At 39.1% G+C, this 21,608-nt stretch overlaps 1 protein-coding gene and 9 non-coding genes across 10 annotated transcripts; 7 read left to right on the top strand and 3 right to left on the bottom strand.

Annotated features, from left to right (window-relative positions):
- The first annotated feature begins 781 nt into the window (after positions 1 to 781).
- Positions 782 to 854, top strand: trnav-uac (transfer RNA valine (anticodon UAC)). The gene has a single exon. It is a non-coding gene; the product is annotated as a tRNA-Val (tRNA).
- Positions 855 to 1,325: 471 nt separating this feature from the next.
- On the top strand, positions 1,326 to 1,398 carry trnav-uac (transfer RNA valine (anticodon UAC)). Its single transcript has one exon. It is a non-coding gene; the product is annotated as a tRNA-Val (tRNA).
- Positions 1,399 to 3,430: 2,032 nt separating this feature from the next.
- Positions 3,431 to 3,513, top strand: trnal-cag (transfer RNA leucine (anticodon CAG)). Its single transcript has one exon. It is a non-coding gene; the product is annotated as a tRNA-Leu (tRNA).
- Positions 3,514 to 4,996: 1,483 nt separating this feature from the next.
- trnal-cag (transfer RNA leucine (anticodon CAG)) lies at positions 4,997 to 5,079 on the top strand. Its single transcript has one exon. It is a non-coding gene; the product is annotated as a tRNA-Leu (tRNA).
- A 389-nt stretch (positions 5,080 to 5,468) lies between these two features.
- trnaq-cug (transfer RNA glutamine (anticodon CUG)) lies at positions 5,469 to 5,540 on the top strand. The gene has a single exon. It is a non-coding gene; the product is annotated as a tRNA-Gln (tRNA).
- A 1,869-nt stretch (positions 5,541 to 7,409) lies between these two features.
- trnan-guu (transfer RNA asparagine (anticodon GUU)) lies at positions 7,410 to 7,483 on the top strand. The gene has a single exon. It is a non-coding gene; the product is annotated as a tRNA-Asn (tRNA).
- Positions 7,484 to 8,381: 898 nt separating this feature from the next.
- On the bottom strand, positions 8,382 to 8,463 carry trnal-aag (transfer RNA leucine (anticodon AAG)). Its single transcript has one exon. It is a non-coding gene; the product is annotated as a tRNA-Leu (tRNA).
- Positions 8,464 to 10,756: 2,293 nt separating this feature from the next.
- On the bottom strand, positions 10,757 to 10,828 carry trnaa-cgc (transfer RNA alanine (anticodon CGC)). Its single transcript has one exon. It is a non-coding gene; the product is annotated as a tRNA-Ala (tRNA).
- A 1,777-nt stretch (positions 10,829 to 12,605) lies between these two features.
- On the top strand, positions 12,606 to 12,687 carry trnas-aga (transfer RNA serine (anticodon AGA)). The gene has a single exon. It is a non-coding gene; the product is annotated as a tRNA-Ser (tRNA).
- A 1,463-nt stretch (positions 12,688 to 14,150) lies between these two features.
- LOC116676763 (uncharacterized) lies at positions 14,151 to 17,382 on the bottom strand. Its single transcript, XM_032507667.1, has 8 exons — positions 17,315 to 17,382; positions 17,042 to 17,180; positions 16,595 to 16,705; positions 16,467 to 16,508; positions 15,641 to 15,731; positions 15,347 to 15,471; positions 14,556 to 14,760; positions 14,151 to 14,318 (listed from the first exon to the last, which is right to left on the bottom strand). Exons 1-8 carry the CDS (start codon positions 17,380 to 17,382, stop codon positions 14,215 to 14,217), a joined length of 885 nt encoding a protein of 294 aa, XP_032363558.1. The 3' UTR covers positions 14,151 to 14,214.
- Between the last annotated feature and the right edge of the window lie 4,226 nt (positions 17,383 to 21,608).

Here is a 21,608-nt window from a genome sequence, read left to right as displayed (position 1 = left end):
GTTGCAAGATTTGCAGTCAACATTGCATTGTCCAGTGATGGTGGTATAGTGGTGAGCATAGCTACCTTCCAAGCAAATGACCGGTGTTGGATTCCCAGCCATCGCAGTAGCTTTCTTTGAGTGATGTTACTTTTTAACTTTGTTTTATACCATAGCAGTGGTTTGATTTCCAGCCACCACCAGGTTTTGAAGCCATATACAACATTAACATGACATATTCCACCCAGGTTTCTTCTCTTATTCAGTGATCTCACCAAAAAGACCACACTGTGTAAATGACAGAAACCCAACATTTCCCAAAAGAGCATGCATTTGTTGTTACATTTATTAGGAAAAATGTCTTTTTAACAGGCAGAAACCTCAGACTAAAACTGGCTCATGGTGGGCAGTCATCTGACACAAACAGTTGGGGGAGAGGGTGAGAGAGAGAGAGACAGAGAGAGAGAGAGAGAGAGAGAGAAAGAGAGAGAATGGATTGAAAAGATGGCCGGTGGTAATTATGGCAGCAGTAAAGGTAATAGAACTATTACTAATATTAGTGGCAGTTATAGTGCAGGGCGTCCAGCAGGACCACGGCAGCAGCTGCATCCACTACTCAGGTACCACCACAATCCAAGCCTGTGACCATCCGTCAGCCAGGCTACAGTGTTGAAAAGAAACCTCACTTCACTTCGTTCACCTTTGCATTGTTTTCTGAACCGGAGCTACAATACAGCTAATTCTACAGTCTATGGTTAAGGTCACATTTATATTCAGATTATGTAAAGATATATATCACAAAGGATCCGTAGTGTAGTAGTTATCATGTCTGCTTTACACGCAGAAGGTCCTGGGTTCAATCCCCAGTGGAACCAAATTTAAGGTTTAAAGTAAGAACTATGTCCTGTTATCGTCTTAAAAAGGGGAGTGAACGACACTTAACAATCAAAAAAAACTTGCTCCAAAGACATATCGTCTATCTGAAAGACTTCTTCAGTGCTTTTGCATTGGTTTCACTTCTTAGAACCTGATATCCATCCATTTTATTTACAGTTTGGTTCTGATTATGGTAAAGATAACAGTATTACAGAGTTTCCATAGTGTAATAGTTATCACGTTGGCTTTACACGCAGAAGGTCCTGGGTTCAATCCCCAGTGTAACAAGTCTTATGCTTTAAAGTAAGAACTATGTATTTGGTACCACCTGGCAATTGTCATTTGAAAAGTCTTTAGAAAGAATTGAATGCAAATAATGAAATATGAGCCCATGTCTTTTCAGAACCTCACCTCCAGCCATTATTTTTAATGTATTGTTACAATTATGTTAAAGATGATAGTACGTCAGAGGTTCCATGGTGTAGTAGTTATCACATCTGCTTTACACGCAGAAGGTCCTGGGTTCAATCCCCAGTGAAATCAGACTTATGGTTTGAAGTGAGAACTATGTCCTCTTAACACCTGACCTGCTTTAAAGGTGCTCTAAAGCCACAGGATCCCAAACATTACCTCAAAATGTGAATAACAAATTCTCCAGCCCCTGAACTTGAACAGCAGAGCAGAGTGCGTGCTGGGCCCATAACCCAGAGGTCGATGGATCGAAACCATCCTCTGCTCATTCCTGTGCTTTGTATCAGCAGTAAGGCCATTTCCAGTCTGTTGATGCAAGTGTCTGAAGTGAAATGTCTCCAGCTGCTGAAAAGTAAACTTAACGGTGTGTCAAGTTAATTTCATCCATAAAAATGGAAGCTACAGTGCTCATACCCGCTGTAACAACCAAAAAAACTGGAGTGTAATAGAATATATATATATACTACAGTACAAGTACATAAATACAGTAAAAAAGAAACTGTAAAACATGTACATCTAAAGTGCTTGTGGTCCTGTCTGATAGTCTGAGGTATAAAAGAGAGAGCATACTGCTTAGTTTGTGTGACAGGAGGTCTTAGTCTACCACTACGTTCTATAACCCTACCAGTCAGATTACCACAGGAGGTAATATCTTCTGCAGCTCTTTTAAAGACTCTACCATAATACCTGCTGGAGATGTCAGGTCCTCATACAGGTAACGCATGCTTCCTAACACTGAGCTACATCCCCTGAAGATTTTCAGATTTTTTTGACTTTTTTCTGAGATAGATCAAATCAAGACAAATCTTGCAACACATCTGGGCATTGAGACTGATTTTTGCATTAAGTACCATACATGCAAGGATGCACAACGCTGTGCTATACAAATTTGTTCAAATCCGTCTCAGTTGCTGAGTAAAGCTGGACATGGTTAAAGTGCACAGAGTCATCAGACACTTATTAAGTTAATCTTCCACTTTATTGCCTTTGTTACACTTGTTGCATTATTTCATTTCATCCGTCAGAGTAAGATCGTCTAAAGCTCTTTTACAGACTGGACCATAACACCTGATGGAGACGCCAGGGACTGAACCCAGGTCCTTATAAATTCAAAGCATGCATTCGACCACTGAGCTTTATCCCCTGAAGTTTGTCTGATTTTTTTTTACTTTCTTGAAACCTGGGTTAAAAAAAGTCGTAGTGTAGTATGTCGTAACAAGTCCAAATTTAAAGTGTTGTAAAACAAGAAGAATCCAAAGTCCTCTGGAGAATGCGGGCATTGATCCCACTACCTCTCGCATGCTAAGCAAGCGCTCTACCATTTGAGCTAATTCCCCTTTTAAAAAAAAGTCATAGTATGTTGAAAAAAATCGTAAGTCATAGTATAGTATGACAAAAATTCATAAAATGTCATAAATATTCATTTTTGAGTATGTCAAAAAATTCATAAGTCATAGTATATAAGTATGACAAAAATTCATAAAAAGGCATAAAAAGGCATAGTATAAGATGTTGAAAAATTTCATAAAAAGTCATGAAAAGTCATAGTATAGTATGTCAAAAATTCATAAAAAGTAATGTAAAAAAACTAAAGAAGTCTCTTGGATGAGAGACAAAACATCTGCGGAGGACCTTTTACCAAGTCCAGTTGCCCTCGGCCTAGTTATGGACTTTTGGGGTAATAGCATGGATCAGGAACCAAAATGGACACATCTGGACTCAATGTGGGCATTGTACGGCAATATTTGACATGTTTAGAGCACAAAGACAATTATCAGTTTATTTCCCATCTGTCAGGTATATTTGTGGACTCAGGTGGACATTGTTGACAGAAACATTGGTGGATCTTGATTCCCACCATAGGATTTGGCCTGTATTGCACATTCCCTTCACATCCCGTGCAATGTATTGCCATTGTCAAGCACATTGCCACCCTGGTGACTTTCTTCCATGTCTCCATGAACGCCCATATATTTGGGCTGACAGTTGAGAAACCTTCCCTTGTTAACTATGACATGGATGACTGAGAAACTACCATTTCATGACGTTTAATTTACTATATCATAATTTTTGAGACAGGTCCTACGGGTTATCTGTTAGATCAGTCAGGATGGCCGAGCGGTCTAAGGCGCTGCGTTCAGGTCGCAGTCTCCACTGGAGGCGTGGGTTCAAATCCCACTTCTGACAGTAATTGTTTTCATTTGGAACTAATATCTGAGAGATGATATTGGCAATAAAGAACTTGGCAGTTCTTTGTATTCAAGAGGACATGAATGTGCACGAGAAACGCAATTGAAAGTACAGCGTTTTGTGAGCATCTTTATTGTCAACACATGTAAATTTGCTGTGATTTAACTGAGGGATTCGGTGAAAGTTATATTTTCTTTTTTTTTAAACTTTGGGTTGTGTACAGAACAGGAGAAAATGGTTCTTTGTTGCATCCAGATTTTTATGTGTTACAGATAAAAAGCGCAAATTGACATCATTCCATCCAATACGGGCCAGACGGGGTTGACAGATAGATTTTAAATCCCCACAGATAAACAGTCATCGTAGCTGTTTGCAGGATTTCTGCAAAATTTACCGAGATTAAACTGGGCCGTATAGTGGCGATTATACGAAAAGAGAGAAGTACTTCCACTTGTTGTTACCTGTCGTTGCTATGGGTAACAAGCGTTCACAGTCCCATGTTTCCTTAGTGGCCCGTAGTGGATGAAATGGTAAAACATTTGGCCCTGGATGCACAGCCATATGAATGCCTGCCATATTGAACGACAAAATGTCCTGAAAAAAAGTTCTTTAACTCTATCTCCTTCAAATCTTTCTTTTTGTTTCTTGTTATGTCTAGGCAAGAAGTATCATGATTTTGGGTCGTCTGTCCATCTCTACATCAGAATCAGGTATTCTTTATTGATCCCTAAAAGGAAACACTGGAAAAGACTGTTCCTTCAAGCAGGATTTGAACCAGCGACCTAAGGACGCCTCTACAGTCCTCCGCTCTGCCAACTGAGCTATCGAAGGAAGCTAGCATACGCACACACACTTCCCATTATTGGAAATGTGATAACACAGGATCCCCTGGAGGGATTTTCTGACTGGGCCTGTAGCTCAGTGATAGAGCACACTTTCAGTCTCAATGCCCAGATGTATTACAAGATTTGAAGTAGACATTGTATTGTCCAGGGATTGTGGTATAGTGGTGAGCATAGCTGCCTTCCAAGCACTTGACCTGGGTTTGATTCCCAGCCATCACAGTAGTTTTCTTTGAGTGATGTTACTTGCTTTTTTTTACAAGAAGTCAGCAGAAAGGTTACTTGCCCAACCTGGTTTGATAAAACATTAGATCTCTTTGGGCTGCGTGATTATGACCAAAATGATTGATCAATATGGAGATCACGATTAATTATCACAATTATTTGTTGATTTTCTACTCTACGTCGTTTAGCTTTGGAACCCCCCTTTCTCCACAGCTTTCAACTGACAGATATGGGTGGGGGAGTGGTCACTGTGTCCAACCCTTTCTGTGTGATTCAGGTGGACATTGTGGACAGAAACATTGGTGGATCTTGATTCCCACCATAGGATTTGGTCTGTATTGCACATTCCCTTCACATCCCGTGCAGTGTATTGCCATTGTCAAGCACATTGCCACCCAAAATCTGCTGGAGCAGTCAGGATGGCCGAGTGGTCCAAGGCGCTGCGTTCAGGTCGCAGTCTCCACTGGAGGCGTGGGTTCAAATCCCACTTCTGACAACTAGTGTTTTCATCTGGAACTAATGTCTGAGACATGATATTGGGAATAAAACACATAGCAGTTCTTTGTATTTAAGAGGACATGAATAAGCGCAAGAAAATCAACGGCAAGTAGAGCGTTTTTTGAGCATCTTTATTGTCTACAGATGTAAAGTTACCATGTGTTTGTACACAGTAGACATATCTACTGCTGTGTTCACTGTCTGTGGCAAGTCTTTTAAATTCTGTTCTTGACTTGCTTTTTCCCACATCCTCTAAACACTTAGCTAACTAAAGGACTTAAGTTGGCCAGTAATTGTTGCTTCATTGTGATTGTTGTGTGCCTTCAACATCATACATGTGGATATTATGAACGAAACTGCCAAGCAAACATGAGCAATGCTTTTAAAGGTTCCATGGTGTAATGGTTAGCACTCTGGACTCTGAATCCAGTGATCTGAGTTCAAATCTCAGTGGAACCTGTTTTTAAGTTGGATGTATGCACTAGCTTAAGTTAAGTGTAATGTCTTGTTTGTGTTGTAGTATCTATAGAGATTTGTGATGTAGTATGGAACCATTGTCCTGTCTTTTATGTATTATGAAACATATTGCCGCCTGTCTTGGCAGGACTCCCTGGAAATAGAGTTACTGTAGCTCAATGAGATTGTTCCTGGTTAAATAAAGGTTAAATAAAAATAAAATAAATCTGTAATATGTCCAAACATTCCTCTCTTCATTACCGACATACTAGAAGTTGGCCATGTTTAATTGGATGCTCTCCAGTTATTGTTGTTTGGTAGATTAACTTTATATTTTCCTACTTTGGGGACTTTTCATTTCATATTCTTTGTCTGACATTTTCTATTCCCTGTTTGTATTTTCTGTGACTGCATGTGGTTTTAAATCTGTTGGAGTTTCTTCAGACTAAAGCAAAGACACTGATGATGTCATCCAAAAGAAACATAAAGGACAACAACCTGTTTCCAGAGGACACTAAAGAATGACGGAGCAGCAGGAAACAGAGCAGCTCAAATAGCAAACAGCTGATTTATTCATCTGACTCGCAGAATAACGCCAATGATTGACTTGTTTTAAATGTCTGGGAATGTGGAACAGCTCCATGCTGACTACCTGAAATAAAACAAGGCCACATGCTGATTATTGGGGACTTGATTTGATGGATTTATTCTTCCTGTTGTGTCTCTGTTTAAACTCCTAATTTAAAGGTAAAGTCAGCGTCCACTAAAGGTTGTGTTGTTGCTGCTGACAGACTCTGATTATTATTCTAAGTGTGTGACAACATTATGGGATGGATCCCTACAGAGATAGACCTTTTAGTTAAAGAGGAACATCTTTTTTGTTTAGATCCTTTAGTTTCCAACCAGACCAGAGTGGTGATTGGAGGAACAGTGGAAAGATGAACCAAGACGGCTTTTCATATATATTTTCTTTTTCTATTGACTATAGTTGTGTTTGTTCTTAACAGAAATCAACCTGTCAACATCTCTATTCGTCATAAAGTTCCGACGTTAAGTTTTTTACCGCCAGTTCAAAATGGAGCTGAACACGGAGGAGGATTCCTCCCTAACGGCCGCTCTGCTCTGCTCCGTGCCCCCGCTGTCCGGTAATAGTTAAAACAGATAAAAACAAGTAATCAGTACTGTATAATCAGAGCTGTAGTTGCCCTATGCCCTGATAAGCATGTGTCAAAAACCATATAATGCTAATAACTAGACATGATATGCATCTCTATAATCAAACATCATAAAACTATAATTAGACACGGTGGCGGTGAAAACTTGAATCCTTACTGCCAGACTGGACTTTTTGCTGTGTTTTATCAACAAGTGATGTATGTATTTATGTGCCCTGTTCCTGGCATATCTATGGATGTATTCATAAAATCACTGTTATTATTCAACATGTCAGTCCCATATGGTCTAGCAGTCTGGATTCTGCCTAAATAACCTTTACACACATTATTAAGGAGTCCTCTGGTGACTACAATCAGTAGATCTGAGAAAGCTTTCAGTTAGTTTGATTTTACGTTCATTTGGCTTAAGTGGTGCCAAAAAGGTCTTGGGTGCTACTCCTGAAGACTTCTAATAGTAAGGAAAACCCTGGACCAATGGCAGATAACATGGAGTTAGAGCAGGTTGTTTGCTGGGAGAACCTGCATCGGCAACATTCAGATGAAGTAGAGAAGGACAGTTTTTATTCATGCAGGACTAGAGTTTGTCTTTGCCAGCTGAAAATTCTCATACCGGGAGTTGAACCCACAACTTAACAACTTGTGGAACCAACCTTGAGTTACTTAAAGATCGAGCTCCCGCTCATAAATCATCATCGCAGTCCCTGTGGCGCAACAGGTCAGCGCAGTCGGCTGTTAACCGAAAGGATGGTGGTTCAAGTCCACCCAGGGACGATTGCTTCTTAAACAGCCTGGAGAGAGCCAACTCTGGGATTTATCCTTCTGCAGAAGACCATAGAGCAGCCCAAAGATAACCCAAGTGGCCTTACCTCACTTAGAAGGTACAGTTCTGCAAACCATGTACATATAAATCTTTACCGTCATTGGTATTCAGGTCACTTGATGTAATACAAGCAAATACATAAGGCGCAAACCAACAGTTTTGTGGTACGTGCCGTGCAACTGTATGTCAATGATCAAGCTTGTTGCTGTGACCAAGAAACCACCAGCAAAATGACTGATACATCATCAGTCAGCTATTGCCTCCCCAAGGAAGCTAGCATATACACACACACTTCCCATTCTTGTGAATGTGATAACACAGGACCCCATGGAGGGAATTTCTGAAACATCAGGGGCTGTAGCTCAGTGATAGAGTGCACTTTCAGTCTCAATGCCCAGATGTATTACAAGATTTGAAGTGAACATTGTATAGCCCAGTGGTGGTGGTATAGGGGTGAGCATAGCTGCCTTCCAAGCAGTTGACGTGGGTTCGATTCCCAGCCATCGCAGTAGCTTTCTTTGAGTGATGTTGCTTGCTTTTTTTTACAAGAAGTCAGCAGAAAGGTTACTTTACCAACCTGGTTTGATAAAACATTAGATCTCTTTGGGCTGCACGATTATGGCCAAATTGATTGATCAATATGGAGATCACAATTAATTATCACAAGTATTTGTTGATTTTCTACCGCAAAGTGCTGGAAAGGAAGGTTTCACCATTCATTTAACCTCAGGTTAACAAGCTCAGCAAGGTGATTGATAGATGATTCTAGTTACTTCACCAAGTTCAGCCCAAATGACACAGCTCTAAGTCATCACATTGTTCGGCTTTCAGCTATGTAATATATGCAAATGGCAGTGATGGGATTTGAACCCACGCCTCCAGAGAGACTGGAGCCTTAATCTAGCGCCTTAGACCACTCGGCCACACTACCTGCAAGCAGCAGCACTCTACATCGTGACAAACACCGGCACCGGCTTGTTAATGTTATTGGAAAAAAAACCTTTGCAAAGAAAAAGCCAATAACTTATTAAAAACTGCTAATACTTTATTAAAAAATGTTATCACATGTTGTCATTTTTCTTTGTCATTGATGATTATTAGAATATTGTAACCAGCAACAAGTAAGTAGGTTTAGGTCTGTGTGAATATGGGCTGAGCATTTACCTGGGCTGAATTTGTGAACATCTTCTTTTGCATATTCACTGTAAAGAGCCATTACTCCTCCAACTGCCAACTATTGTTCCAGAGACAATAGGATATACAGTTTTAGATTGAAAGGTAACTGTCCAAGACCAAAGACTTCAATGAAATACCTCAAGTAATCAAAACAAGGGGGGTTCTGCTTGTGCTTTCTTACCAGCAAGTTTCTGGAGGTCCAAATGGCATCTTTGATGGCGGCAAAGTGTATAGCTGTAAATCTGCTCCCTAAAAACAATAACAGGTCCGGCACTCCTCTCCCTCTTTTCTCGTTTGGCTTCTTCATCACTCTTCTTTGCACTCGTTCCCACTTGGACCTCTACAGGAAATAAAAGAGGGCTCGTTCCAGGTCTAAAATCACTTAAAAAAAGAGCTGATGAGTAAATCAAAGCTAAAATCACTGCCTTTTTTAAAACTCCAATGGGAACAGTCAACGTGTAAGCAACCAGGGGCCTGTTGCACGAAAGTAGAATAAAGATATCCAGAATAAATGAAAAAGCGCAGCTTGACTTAGTGTGATCTGCTCATCGCGGCTTAATCGGTTGCACGTTTGCTGAGCCAGGATGAACAGGTGAAGCTATGTCAAGCCAGGTGTAGATAGCTGGGATAAGTGCACTTTCACGGCTTTCTTAAATAGATCATGGTATCGATTCACAACGCGAGAACATGTTTTACAAGCATACGCACAAATCTCTATAAGCTATATCTAATTCTTTGTATAATTATTGTTCATACAGAACAATCAGAAAGGGACAACAACTAGAAAAAGAAGTAAGTGACTTCAATACACGCTGTGAGCATATGTAAAACAATATACATGTTTTATTCTAAGTGACCGCACCAAAATAAAAAGATTAAGAAGCATTGTGGTGTTCCCGGTGTGATGAATGTAAACTACATTATATACGTACTGTATATAGGCCACGTTATTGGTCCAGGGATGTGAGACTAATTGAGAAGGTTATGAAACCAATGTAAGCTATAATAAAAAAACATTAGGCCTACTTATTAAGGAGTAACACAAACTTTATTAATCCTTTTGGGATGAAGAAAACTGGGTAACACATGTAATGTTAATTTTGTATATGGCTTCAAAACCTGTAAATGTAACTGCGGTGGCTGGAAATCAAACCTGGGCAAAATGATTGCACTGCTATGGTATTAATCATAGTCGAAAAGTAACACACCTGTTGCCTTTCTGCTGCTTTCTGCACTGTTGATAAACTTTTCAACAGGTTAGTAGTAGTTACCAGACACGGTCGAAGTGCAAATCGTAGTGCACTGCCTGTGTCTGTGGATCCTCGTGGAGGCAGCTTGATTGATTGATATGCTCCCTTATTTGTACCATAACAGAGATCTAATATTTTATCAAATCGGGTTGGGTGAGTAAATTTCTGGTTAATCTTCAAAAATAAAGCAAGTTACCACACAATGAAAACTACTGCGATGGCAGGGAATCAAACCCAGGTCAACTGCTTGGAAGGCAGCTATGCTCACCACTATACCACCATCGCTGGACAATGCAATGTTCACTGAAAATCTTGTAACACATCTGGGCATTGAGACTCAAAATGGGCTCTATCACTGAGCCACAGCCCCTGAAGATTTTCAGATTCTTTTGACTTTTTGGTGAGATCACTGAATGAGAGAAGAAACCTGGGTGGAATATGTAAAGTTAATGTTGTATATTGCTTCAAAATCTGGTAGTGGCTGGAAATCAAACCTGGGCAAAATGCTTGCACTGCTATGGTATAAATCATCGTTAAAAACTAACATCACTCAAAGAAAGCTACTGCGATGGCTGAGACTCCAACAGCAGTCAACTGCTTGGAAGGCAGCTATGCTGACAACTAAACCACCATCACTGGGCGATGCAACTGTTCACTGTAAATCTTGCAACACATCTGGTCATTAAGACTGACTTTTGCATTAATCACCATGAACACAAGGAGATTGCCTTTTAATAGTTTTCTCTTTCAGAATGAGAGCTTCTGCAGCTCTTTGAGAGACTTGACGATAACACTAGTTGGAAATGCCGGGGATTGAACCCGGGGCCTCATACATGCGAAGCATGCACTCTACCACTGAGCTACATCCCCTGTATATTTTTTGAATTTTTTACTCTTCTGAGATCATTGAATAAGAGAAGAACCCTGGGTAAAATATGTAATATTTCTGTTGTAAATGGTTTCAGAACAGGAGCTCAGTCTTTCAAACTCCTTTATCTATCAATTCGTGACACTTGCCTGACTGGGAATTGAACCCTGGCCACGGCGCTGAGAGCACCGAATCCTAGCCACTAGACCATCAGGGAGTCACATCTAGCAAATTTATCTTTGGAGATGTGATTTTCCTTTTCACTTGTTGTTCTTGCACATAACCGTGTTCCTGTTGCTCCTCACACAGAGAGTGAAATCACGTTAGTAAATGTCTGGTCTTGACATGTTTACAACTTGATCGTGTTTTTCAGCATATTATTTAGGTAGTTTGTTTCCCCATCCTGTATATATTCAAATATTTGTTCTTTTAATCCTATTATTATTATTTTTTCATGTATATTGTACGTATATTTCATTTATATTTTTAGTCTGTACTGTGTGTCTGTTGTACGCTGCTGTAACACTATAATTTCCCTTTTTTTTGGATCAATAAATATCTATCTATCTATCTATCTATCTATCTATCTATCTATCAAACTCATCGAAGCAGAAGTAAAAATCCAAATGTCACATTCCTTGCTAGGTCTACACAATGTTGTGATGTTAAAACGTAATTTCATCCTCTTTGGTGTTGCATTGAGATAACAAATAGCTACATTTGTGTAAAGTAATCAACAGGCTTTATGCCCGTGTTGAGTAGGGAGGGAAATGTAATGCATACCCTACGTTTTATCTTCTTCTAATATTTACCATGAAACGAGGAAGCGATATAGAGCCTAGTAAACAAAAAGGGAGAAAAACAGCAGTGAGAGAAACAAATCAAGGGACTGAAGAGCAGGAAGAGGGAGAGCCAGAGGAGTTTTGGGAGTTTGGAGAGAGGACGTGTGATGAAAGTGAGGGCTCTGACACAGAGAGGGATATTCCAGAGGGTGAGGAGGATGAAGAAGTGGGTGAGGAGGATGAAGAAGAGGGTGAAGAGCATGAAAAAGAGAGTGATGTGGAAGAAAACATAAATGGGACAGAGAGAGGAACAGCCAGAGGGACAGCAAGTGGATCATGTGGATCAAGTACTGCACCATCAGGTTTGTGGTGAAGAAGGTTCTTACTATTTTCAAAGCAGTGCAATTACAATTTCATTGTAGGTCTACTGTGTGTCCTTAAAATGGTGCTTTCTGCTGGAAAATTCTTTTTTTGTGTCAATACGGCTCTGTTTCTTTTTTTTAAGTACTTGCTTGGCCTATATTTTGAAATGGATGCAGGTATACAGTACATGCGTACAGTTGTATGTATGCGTTTAGGAACCCATGCTGAAGATGACTAAAAGGAGGAATTAAAAAAATTATCTTTTGGAAATTGATCTTAATGCGTTAATTTAATAAAAAGGAAAAATCCAAACTTTAAGGACACCGTCTGCTTTGTCCAGCAATGGTGGTATAGTGGTGAGCATAGCTGCCTTCCAAACAGTTGACCTGGGTTCCATAGCAGTAGTTTTCGTTGTGTGGTTACTTGCTTTATTTGTCACAAAGTAACCAGAAAGGTTACTTGCCCAACCCAATTGGAAAAAATATTAGATCTCTGTTATGGTACAAATAAGGGAGCATATCAATCAATCAAGCTGCCTCCACGAGGATCCACAGACACAGGCAGTGCACTACGATTTGCAATTTGTTTAAAGTTTATGAACATTTGAGCAGACATATACAATGCTGCTTTTCAGGTTGTTGTGGCCGAGTGGTTAAGGCGATGGACTAGAAATCCATTGGGGTCTCCCCTCGCAGGTTCAAGTCCTGCCAACAACGAAAGGTGATCTTTAAGAGTGGCAGCAAACAAATGACACCTCACGGTTTACCAAATCACAGATGTGCCTTCACAAACAATATTGTGTTATCTCATAGGTACTGTGGAGTACTGTGTTACAAGATTTGCAGTGAACGTTGTATTGTCCACTAGAAAGACAGCAGGTGTGTTACTTTTCGACTATGATTTATACCATAGCAGTGCAATCATTTTGCCCAGGTTTGATTTCCATCCACCGCAGTTGCATTTACAGGTTTTGAAGCCATATACAACATTAACATTACATGTTTTACCCAGGTTTCTTCTTTTATTCAGTGATATTTCAATATCCTTGTGGGAGTCATCCCAAAGGATTGGTAAAAATAAGTCTAAGTCTATCTCAGGAAAAAGAAAAAAAAAATCTGAAAATCTTCAGGGGATGTAGCTATTGGCTTTTTCCTTACGAAGGTTTTCTTTTCCAATAACATTTATAAGCATACCGTTAGTTACGGTGCCTGTGTTTGTCACGATGTGGAGAACTAATGCTTGCATGTAGTGTGGCTGAGTGGTCTAAGGCGCTGGGTTAAGGCTCCAGTCTCTCTGGAGGTGTGGGTTCAAATCCCACCAATGCCATCTACATTTATTACACAGCTGGAAGCCAACCAATGTGATCTCTTACAGCTGTATCAATGGGCTGAACTTGGTGAAGTAACTAGAATCATCCATCAATCGCCTTGCTGCCCAGCTGAAAAATAAATGTGCTAAGTGTACTTAAATTTAGCATACTTTTGTGTACTTGAAGGCACACTAATCACTACTATACTTCAAGTGTGTTTATGATTAGTTAACTTGAAGCATGCTATTTTGGAACAACTAATTTTGTACTAATTGTATTTTAATTGTAATTAAATTGTGGAAAAGCTCAACTTGAAGTGTATTTAGTGTACTTTTATGTGCTAAAGTGGAACAACTTAAAGTATATTTTGTATACTTTAAGTATATGAGTTTATATGTACTAATATATGCTTTATTAGTCTACTTAAAGTGTACTGTGGTTGTATTATAACTACATTTAAAAAATGTTGTTAGTGTCTTAAAAATATATAAGCTTTATACTTTTAATATATTCTTACTGTGGTAATAATATACTTATTTATACTGTTGGCTTATTCCAATTACTAAAAAAGCATACTTTGTAGTTAAAAGACAATATACTTTATCATTACTTTGCTATATTAATTTCTACCTTGCACATTCTTGCAAATGTATTCCCAGTATACTAAAGACTGAAAGACTTGTGGGACTACTTCCATGCAGGTGAAAAAATATACTTTAATGTATTGAACCATGTCCAAATTATAGTACATTACAATACAACAACTTGTACTATCTCTTAATGTGTAAACATTTACATATGGATTTTAACCATTTCCATTATAACATTGCACATAAACTTTAAAGAACACAGGAATATTGAACAATGAAAAACAACATTCCTTATTATTGCACCCTTAACCCCTCGCACCATACAGAAACACGCACACCACACATTATGTTCCTTTTTTTTGGCTGAACTGCTCATTGTTACACTTTCGTCTGATGGCCGTGCGCACATCAGAGACACTTGTCTGTGGAAACTCCAGAAGAACAGCGTCTGTTAACCGAACAGACAAGAGATACAGTAAGTCACGCAGCATATTCATAGCATTTTTAAACAGTACATCAGGAAAGTCTGAGAAATTGTATCAGTATGATATACCAATATTGCTACCAGTACATAATCCAACATGTATTTAATAATAACTGGTTGTCTGTTTCTGCGTGATATAGCTGCAATAGAAATCACAGAAGCTTTAAAATAGACTGCATGCAACTCCAGACAATTACATACCTGTAATAGCCTGCACTTTGGCGACATCAAGCTGTGTTTTTGGCGGCCCCCCCCTCCCAGACTTTCCAGTTAGGGTGGACTGTGCAAGGCCCTCCTTTGTGAATACCAGGACAGCCAGCTCCTGGGCAAAAATGGTCATGCGAGATCTATTCAGCCGCAGGAAGGCCCTCTTTGAAACTGTCACTGTGCTGCCTGCCAAGGGGTGCTGCATATGGGAGAGAAAGAGAGGAAATATTAGACCGATTATGTCCACCTACTTATATGGAATGACCAATAATGTGCTCAATTCAATCCTCACTTGGAAACACTACTAGTACTTTTTTTGTTGCTGAAATTTTCTGCTCCAGTCTGAAACATAATGTAAATGTGAATTTTAAACATTGTAGTTTCTGCATTTATTGTCTAAGTATTTATCATTAATACAGTGCTATTGAGAGGAAATGTGAATATTTACTATGCAAGTCGATATAAAGTGTGCGCCCCTAAAATTTCTGCTTGCGCCCCTAAAATTTTCAGTTAGCGGCCACTGTGCTCTTAGTAAAAAAGTTAGTCTGGAGCCCTGTAAACCACTAGGGAGTGCTATGATCAGTGTTGTTGAGGTTCCCACTGACAGCAAGATAATTCATATGGCCGATTTGTGACTATATCACTATATCATTATATTGCTGACCTAATTACCAACACAGGATGATGCTGCCAAAGACAAAAGGTCCATAATGCAAACATAGATTACTTTGTGAATGAACTATCAAGTAATGAATACATATGTTCATCCCTCAATTATAACATACCATTTCAATTGCACTGTCCACAGAAGAAGATGACATTGCAGATGAAGGGGTCCCCCCGAACGAGGACATCAATGCCCGGACACACTCCACACACTCCCTCATTAATTTAATCATTTCTGGCAGGTCTAGGTAAATGTAACAATAAGGGGGAAAACATTTGGTTTGTTAGTTAGTCAACGTAATGTTACTTAAGTTCAGTACCTGACAATAATGTGGAAACACCCTGAATCACTGTTTAATAAATATACTGTGTTTTGACATGTCAGCCCCTCTAATTCCAATCTGAACACCAACCATGAAGGGCTGACATGATTTCATTCATTTTAGGTGCCATGCCATGATCAGTCTTATCACCCGTCAGCTTCTTCAAGGGAGAATGAAGTACCTGGCAGAAAAGAGAAAAAAAGAGATTAGAATCACATTAAACCTCATTAAGGTACCACAGACACAGAACTAAACACAGAACCTGATGTGAGGAATCGTGGGAGGAAACAGTGGCAAATATAATGTTGTGTTCATTTTGTATGTTATAGATTGTGATTATTTTATGCTTATTTTTCTGAATCCCAATAAACACAACAGACAAACACTGCAGTTTGTCCAGCTGTCATGGTGACTGATTGATCTGTGAATGACAATCTGACAGCTGTGATCCCATCCTGTGCACACTTGTAATTATAATAAATGCTGTTCTAAAGGTTCTATATAAATACATTTTTTATTATTATTAGCCCTTATTTGTTATTAATGATAATATTTTTAAACACACATGGGCATGTACATGCTTTTTACTTCTATATATACACTTTATTTCTTGAAGGAAATACTGTATTTAAAGGACACTCTTCTAATCCGTGTGGGACAAAACATTAATGAAAGGTTTTTTAAAATGATTATATTGTCAAATATATTAAATAACAGTAAATGAAATATATTATGCTTAGTTGGTATGCACATGACAGCCAAAAGGAGTTTATTGGAAGAAATACGATATGTAACAATTGTGAGATAAAGTTTTACATGCAGCTGGGTGTAAGATCTCTGACCTTTGCCTGACATATTCAATCAATATGATATAATTTTATCATCATAATATAATATTCAATATAAATGTACTTGCCGTTCTCTGGGCTGAGGATAAGTCTTCATCTGAGGCATGGTCCTGAAAAAAGTGAAAAGAGAAAAGAGCTGTGAGAAGCAATTCAACAGAGCAAGAATTTTCTCAGCTAGGAAAGAAGTATGACTTACAATGTCATGCCGTTGTGGACTCCCTATGTATGTGGCGTCATCAGAACTGGGACTGGATGCCAGGGGTAAAAGCACACGTCTTGCTGCCTTGTAAATCTTTGCTTGCTTTCCCTGAAGAAAAACATTTATATAAAAGTAGGAAAATGATTAATCATATCCTGAAATTTGAGTTGTAGAGACTACAATATTTAATTATAAAAAAAATGATATATCACTGAAGTGTACGTTGGCCTTAACTATAGTCGAGTTTTTAAAAACAAAAATGGACAAACTACCATATTAATTAACACAAAGAAACATGCATAATAGATGTTAGATTCACAGGACGAAAGCATTCTATCAAATTTTTCTCATGTCAAGACCTGTTAATGAAATGTCTGAAGGACACCCCAGTTTTTGGTGTTGTAAACATCATAGCCACCTGCTCAAGAAAAAAGTATGCCTTACCCCATGAACACATTGTGGAGATTCATCCTCAGAACTGCAGTGGTGATCTTGTGTGTCTAGGGCCCTCTTCTGAGACAAGGAAGTCTTTAGGTTTTGTAACACTGGTTGCTGGCTGCCTCTTTGATCCTGGTTTGTTTGCCTGTCAAAAACGTTATAGTGTAAAAACAAAGATAAGACTGTCATCACAATGTAAAATTCTCCTAGCATACTAAGCCTAATTAAATCCAGGATAAATTTATACTATAGAAAACACAGAAATATTTTCATCAGCACCCTGACAGAATGGAAGTAGAGGTACGGCAGTAGGGGCAAATGACAGAGCCTCCATAATCACTGATCATGATTATATAGATCATTGATTATATAGAGCACATTCTACTGAATGCAAGGGAAAACGTTCTCAAATTGAGTTTCTTGCCGAATTCTTGCTTCTTGACTATAAATATTCATCATTGATTAAATAAACCTCAACTGGTTTAAAATTCAAGGATTAGTGATGCCTTTTATCTTTTTTAATAGTATTAGATTGTTAATTTATGCTCGGTGTTGCTTCAGTGCATCCTAGTGGCAGGTGTAAAGCTATCTCAAAGATTGGAAAAAAAACATTTTAAAATATAGCACATTGTTAATGATTAAACTAGTGGTTTCCAAGTTTTTTAAGTCCTACAGAAAGCTTTGTGTAATCAGGTTGACATTTTAGATGTTTTTTGATTTAATCTTCCATTAATTATCTCACCACCCCACATATATAGCTTATTTGGTGTCTCTGTATGTAAAAATGCATTAACAGTAGTTGAATCTATAGGCCCTCTGGCAGCTACAACAACATAATGCTGCTCCATCGTGATGTTTCAGTATTATTCATTTAATGTTTTCATATATAACAATATATCACTCAGAGGGAGTAAATCAGTACATTTACTTTGATAGTTTAGCTACATTTTATTGCAAATAATTATGCACTTCAACTTGATTGGGATTTGTCATCCAAGGTTTGTAATGGAGTATTTTAGCATTTTTTTAAATGTTTTTTTACTTAGGTAAATGGTTTGAATTTTGTCAAGACCTCTACCATAAAGGAAGCACCTGGATGTGTAGCTAGCCATACTACAGGAGCAGCTTTTGCGCTGGCATTTAGGAATGTTGCCTACTCACCTGCACGGCCGTTTTAGGCTTCACTACGTCGCTCTCACACATTTTCTTTTCATGCGCACACCCTGCTTTCCTCCTCGGCCCATATATCCTTACCGAGAAGGAACAAATTCTTCTTCGACACAAGTTCTTTGTAGGAGTCTGATATAACGACAATAGTAAGAAAAATTAAGTTTAGCCAAGACATTCTTCCTTACAACGACAAAATTAAACAGTTAGCTAGAGCTGCAAGCTAGCTGAAATAGTTGGGAAAATAGGTATTCTCCATACTTCCAAATAACAGGACCTTAGCAGCCACCGTCCTCTTTGGTTCTTTTCTCGTAGGCACTTTATTTCAATCCAGTTCGTGTCGTCATCAAGGTCCGGCTGGGATACCACTTGGGTGAACTGGTAGCTACCAAGAATGAGCGACGTACTCTCCACTTTAAGTGTTTTATCAATAAGTAGTAGACGGCGAATTGGAACGCCATTGTTTCTCCTAACCGTACAGTCTATCCTAACCTGCTTTCACGCGAGTGACCCCGCTCAGATGGATGCAACGGATGAGAACGTCCGCAGCTCTGGTTGGCTGAAAGTGAAAAACAAATCTGATGCACTTCATTGGTCAGACTCGGCGCCAATCTATTTTAAAAAAATACGAATTTAGAGACGTTTTATACAGTCTGTTATAATACAGTTACTATACCAAATCATCATGCCAGCAAAACGAAAACTGAAGAGACATTTGAATTCTGACGAGAGTCAACCAGAGACGCCAAGAACGACAAAATATAGAAGACTTCAACCTAACCAGGTAAAGAAAAATACATTGTGAAATGCTGTGGGCTACAACGAAAATTTCAATTTTACTCTCCCGCCTGAAAACGTTGTATTCTGTATAACATTACAAGAGAAACGTTTCAAGATAAGTAGTACCCTATATGACATGTTTGTTAAAGTGTTATAGCTATTGATGTGAAATGTGAAATAGGCCTACCTTGTTTTTACGTGAAATCATCAACTTGACTTCACGTCAAAAACTTCTGCACTGACAGACCCTACTAAGACTTTAAAACATATGTGTATAGCTTCTGACTTTTACTGTGACATCTGCAAGAAAAATAGGTAGGTAGGTATATTATAATATCCCAGCCTATAAGATAAACCTATCTGATGGTTTTCTAAAAGACAATATTTCTTCCAGTTTTATATCTTCATCCTAAAATCTTGCCCAAGTCCACTGTAAGTCATCAAGGGTAATCATACATCAACACTAGTGCTAGGTAGTGGATAATACAACTCTTACTGTGTTCAGGTTTCCTATTATCTTTGTTTTTACTGTATCCACAGAAACAGAGAAAATTGTTCTAAAGAGATTTCTCTGTGCATCTTCAGTTCCAAGAACATCCCTTTACAGAAGACAAGTTACTGAAAAGGTAAGTTCAAGAGAAAGAAATCGTATCTAGTAAATGTAACTATTTATATCCCAATGTTCAACCATACGTTTTAGACCAACAAAGCTGCTTTTAATTGCTCTTATTTGTCTCAGATTTGTCTTGCAGACCATAGTAATGCAGATTACCAAGAAGTGGATAGAGAGAGACAGGAGGACAGAGAGGAAGATATGGAAGTGGACATGATGACAGAGAGGAGGATGATGGAAGTGGACCAGAGGACAGAGAGGAAGATGGTGGAAGTGGACATGACGACAGAGAGGAGGATGATGGAAGTGGACATGACGACAGAGAGGAGGATGATGGAAGTGGACATGACGACAGAGAGGAGGATGATGGAAGTGGACATGACGACAGAGAGGAGGGATGATGGAAGTGGACATGAGACAGAGAGGAAGATGGCAGACAGGAGAAATGACAGGATGAAAGAGAGGAGGATGATGGAAGTGGACAAGACGACAGAGAGGAAGATGGCGGAAATGGACATGATGACAGAGACGGGGTGATGGAAGTGGACAAGAGGACAGAGAAGAAGATAGCGGAAGTGGACATGACGACCGAGAGGAAGATGATGGAAGTGGAGAAGAACACAGAGCAGAAGAGAGGAGCCAAGCCGGAAATCAAGATTCAAACCAATTGAAGGTACTACTATTTATTACAGATTATCTGTATATTGTTTTTTACATAACATGTATGAGAATCTCTCTTATTCCTATGTGTTTAGGTATGAATGTGAGCAATCTTGTCTTGTATTACAGAAAACCCCATGATGATGATCCTGTATACCCTGGTGCTCCCATCACAAAAGGACAGAGTCTGCTCTTACTCATGTCATATGTACTGAGGCACAATTTGACAGGGGTAGCTCTTCAGGATCTTCTTACAATGTTTAATGAACATTTCCCTGGCTTGGTGCCAGCAACCTCATATCTTTTTTATAAAGCGTATGGACAGTTGGCCAGTATGTGCCCCATTTTTATTGTATCAACTGTGAAAGCTATATGGGACCCAGAGAGACAGCTCCAAAAAAATGTTCTTCTTGTAATGCTGAATTTGACTTTGAGAGAATTTAGGGTTGGGTCTTACTTTCTTGCATGTAGTCTATCAGCCCAAATTGTGGACATTGTGGAAAATCTGGGATACAGTTGAATGAAAGAGAATCAATTCCAGGCATTGTTTCAGATATTCAGTGTGGGGCTGAATACGAAAAACTCAAGCAGAGTGGACAAATAGGGGCTGATGACATATCAGTTCTGTGGAATTGTGATGGAATTCCAGTTTTCAACAGTAACAATTTTCAGATATGGCCAATTCAGTGTCAAGTCATAGAGCTGTCACCAAAAGATCGCCAAGCCAACATATGTATACCATGCTTATGGTTTGGTAAAAGCAAACCGAATATGATCACATTTTTAACTGCTTTTGTGGCAGAGCTCAAGGAACTGGAACAGACTGGAATTAAATGGATAGACTCTGAAAAAGTAGAGCATACAAGCAAAGTTCATTTACTCCTGTGCTCCTCAGATTCAGTTGCCCGTCCACTCCTGAGAAACACAAAACAGTTCAATGGCAAATATGGGTGTGACTTCTGCCTTCACACTGGTGGTGGCCCCTATGTCTGGGAAACCCCAGAACCACCTTTAAGGACAGAGATGGATCATTTTCGGCATGCTATGCTGGCAACACCTGCTAATCCAGTAATGGGTGTGAAAGGCCCATCCCCTTTGATGGAACTTGAGAACTTCAAGATGATCACTGGATTCATTCCTGAGTACCAACACAGTGTCTGCCTGGGTGTCACTAAACAGATTGCATCTCTGTGGCTAGACAGTAAGCACCATAATGAAGACTGGTACTTGGGGGGCAAGGTCAGTGACATAGACCAGGAATTGCTGGCCATTAACCCACCTGTGGAGGTCACAAGGGCACCAAGATCAGTGAAGGAAAGAAAATTCTGGAAAGCATCTGAGTGGAGGTCATTT

This window comes from Etheostoma spectabile, unplaced genomic scaffold, assembly GCF_008692095.1.
Source record: "Etheostoma spectabile isolate EspeVRDwgs_2016 unplaced genomic scaffold, UIUC_Espe_1.0 scaffold00003712, whole genome shotgun sequence".
Lineage (NCBI taxonomy): Eukaryota > Metazoa > Chordata > Actinopteri > Perciformes > Percidae > Etheostoma > Etheostoma spectabile.
Note: the sequence above shows the minus strand (reverse complement) of the source record. Positions and strands in the feature narration are given on the sequence as shown.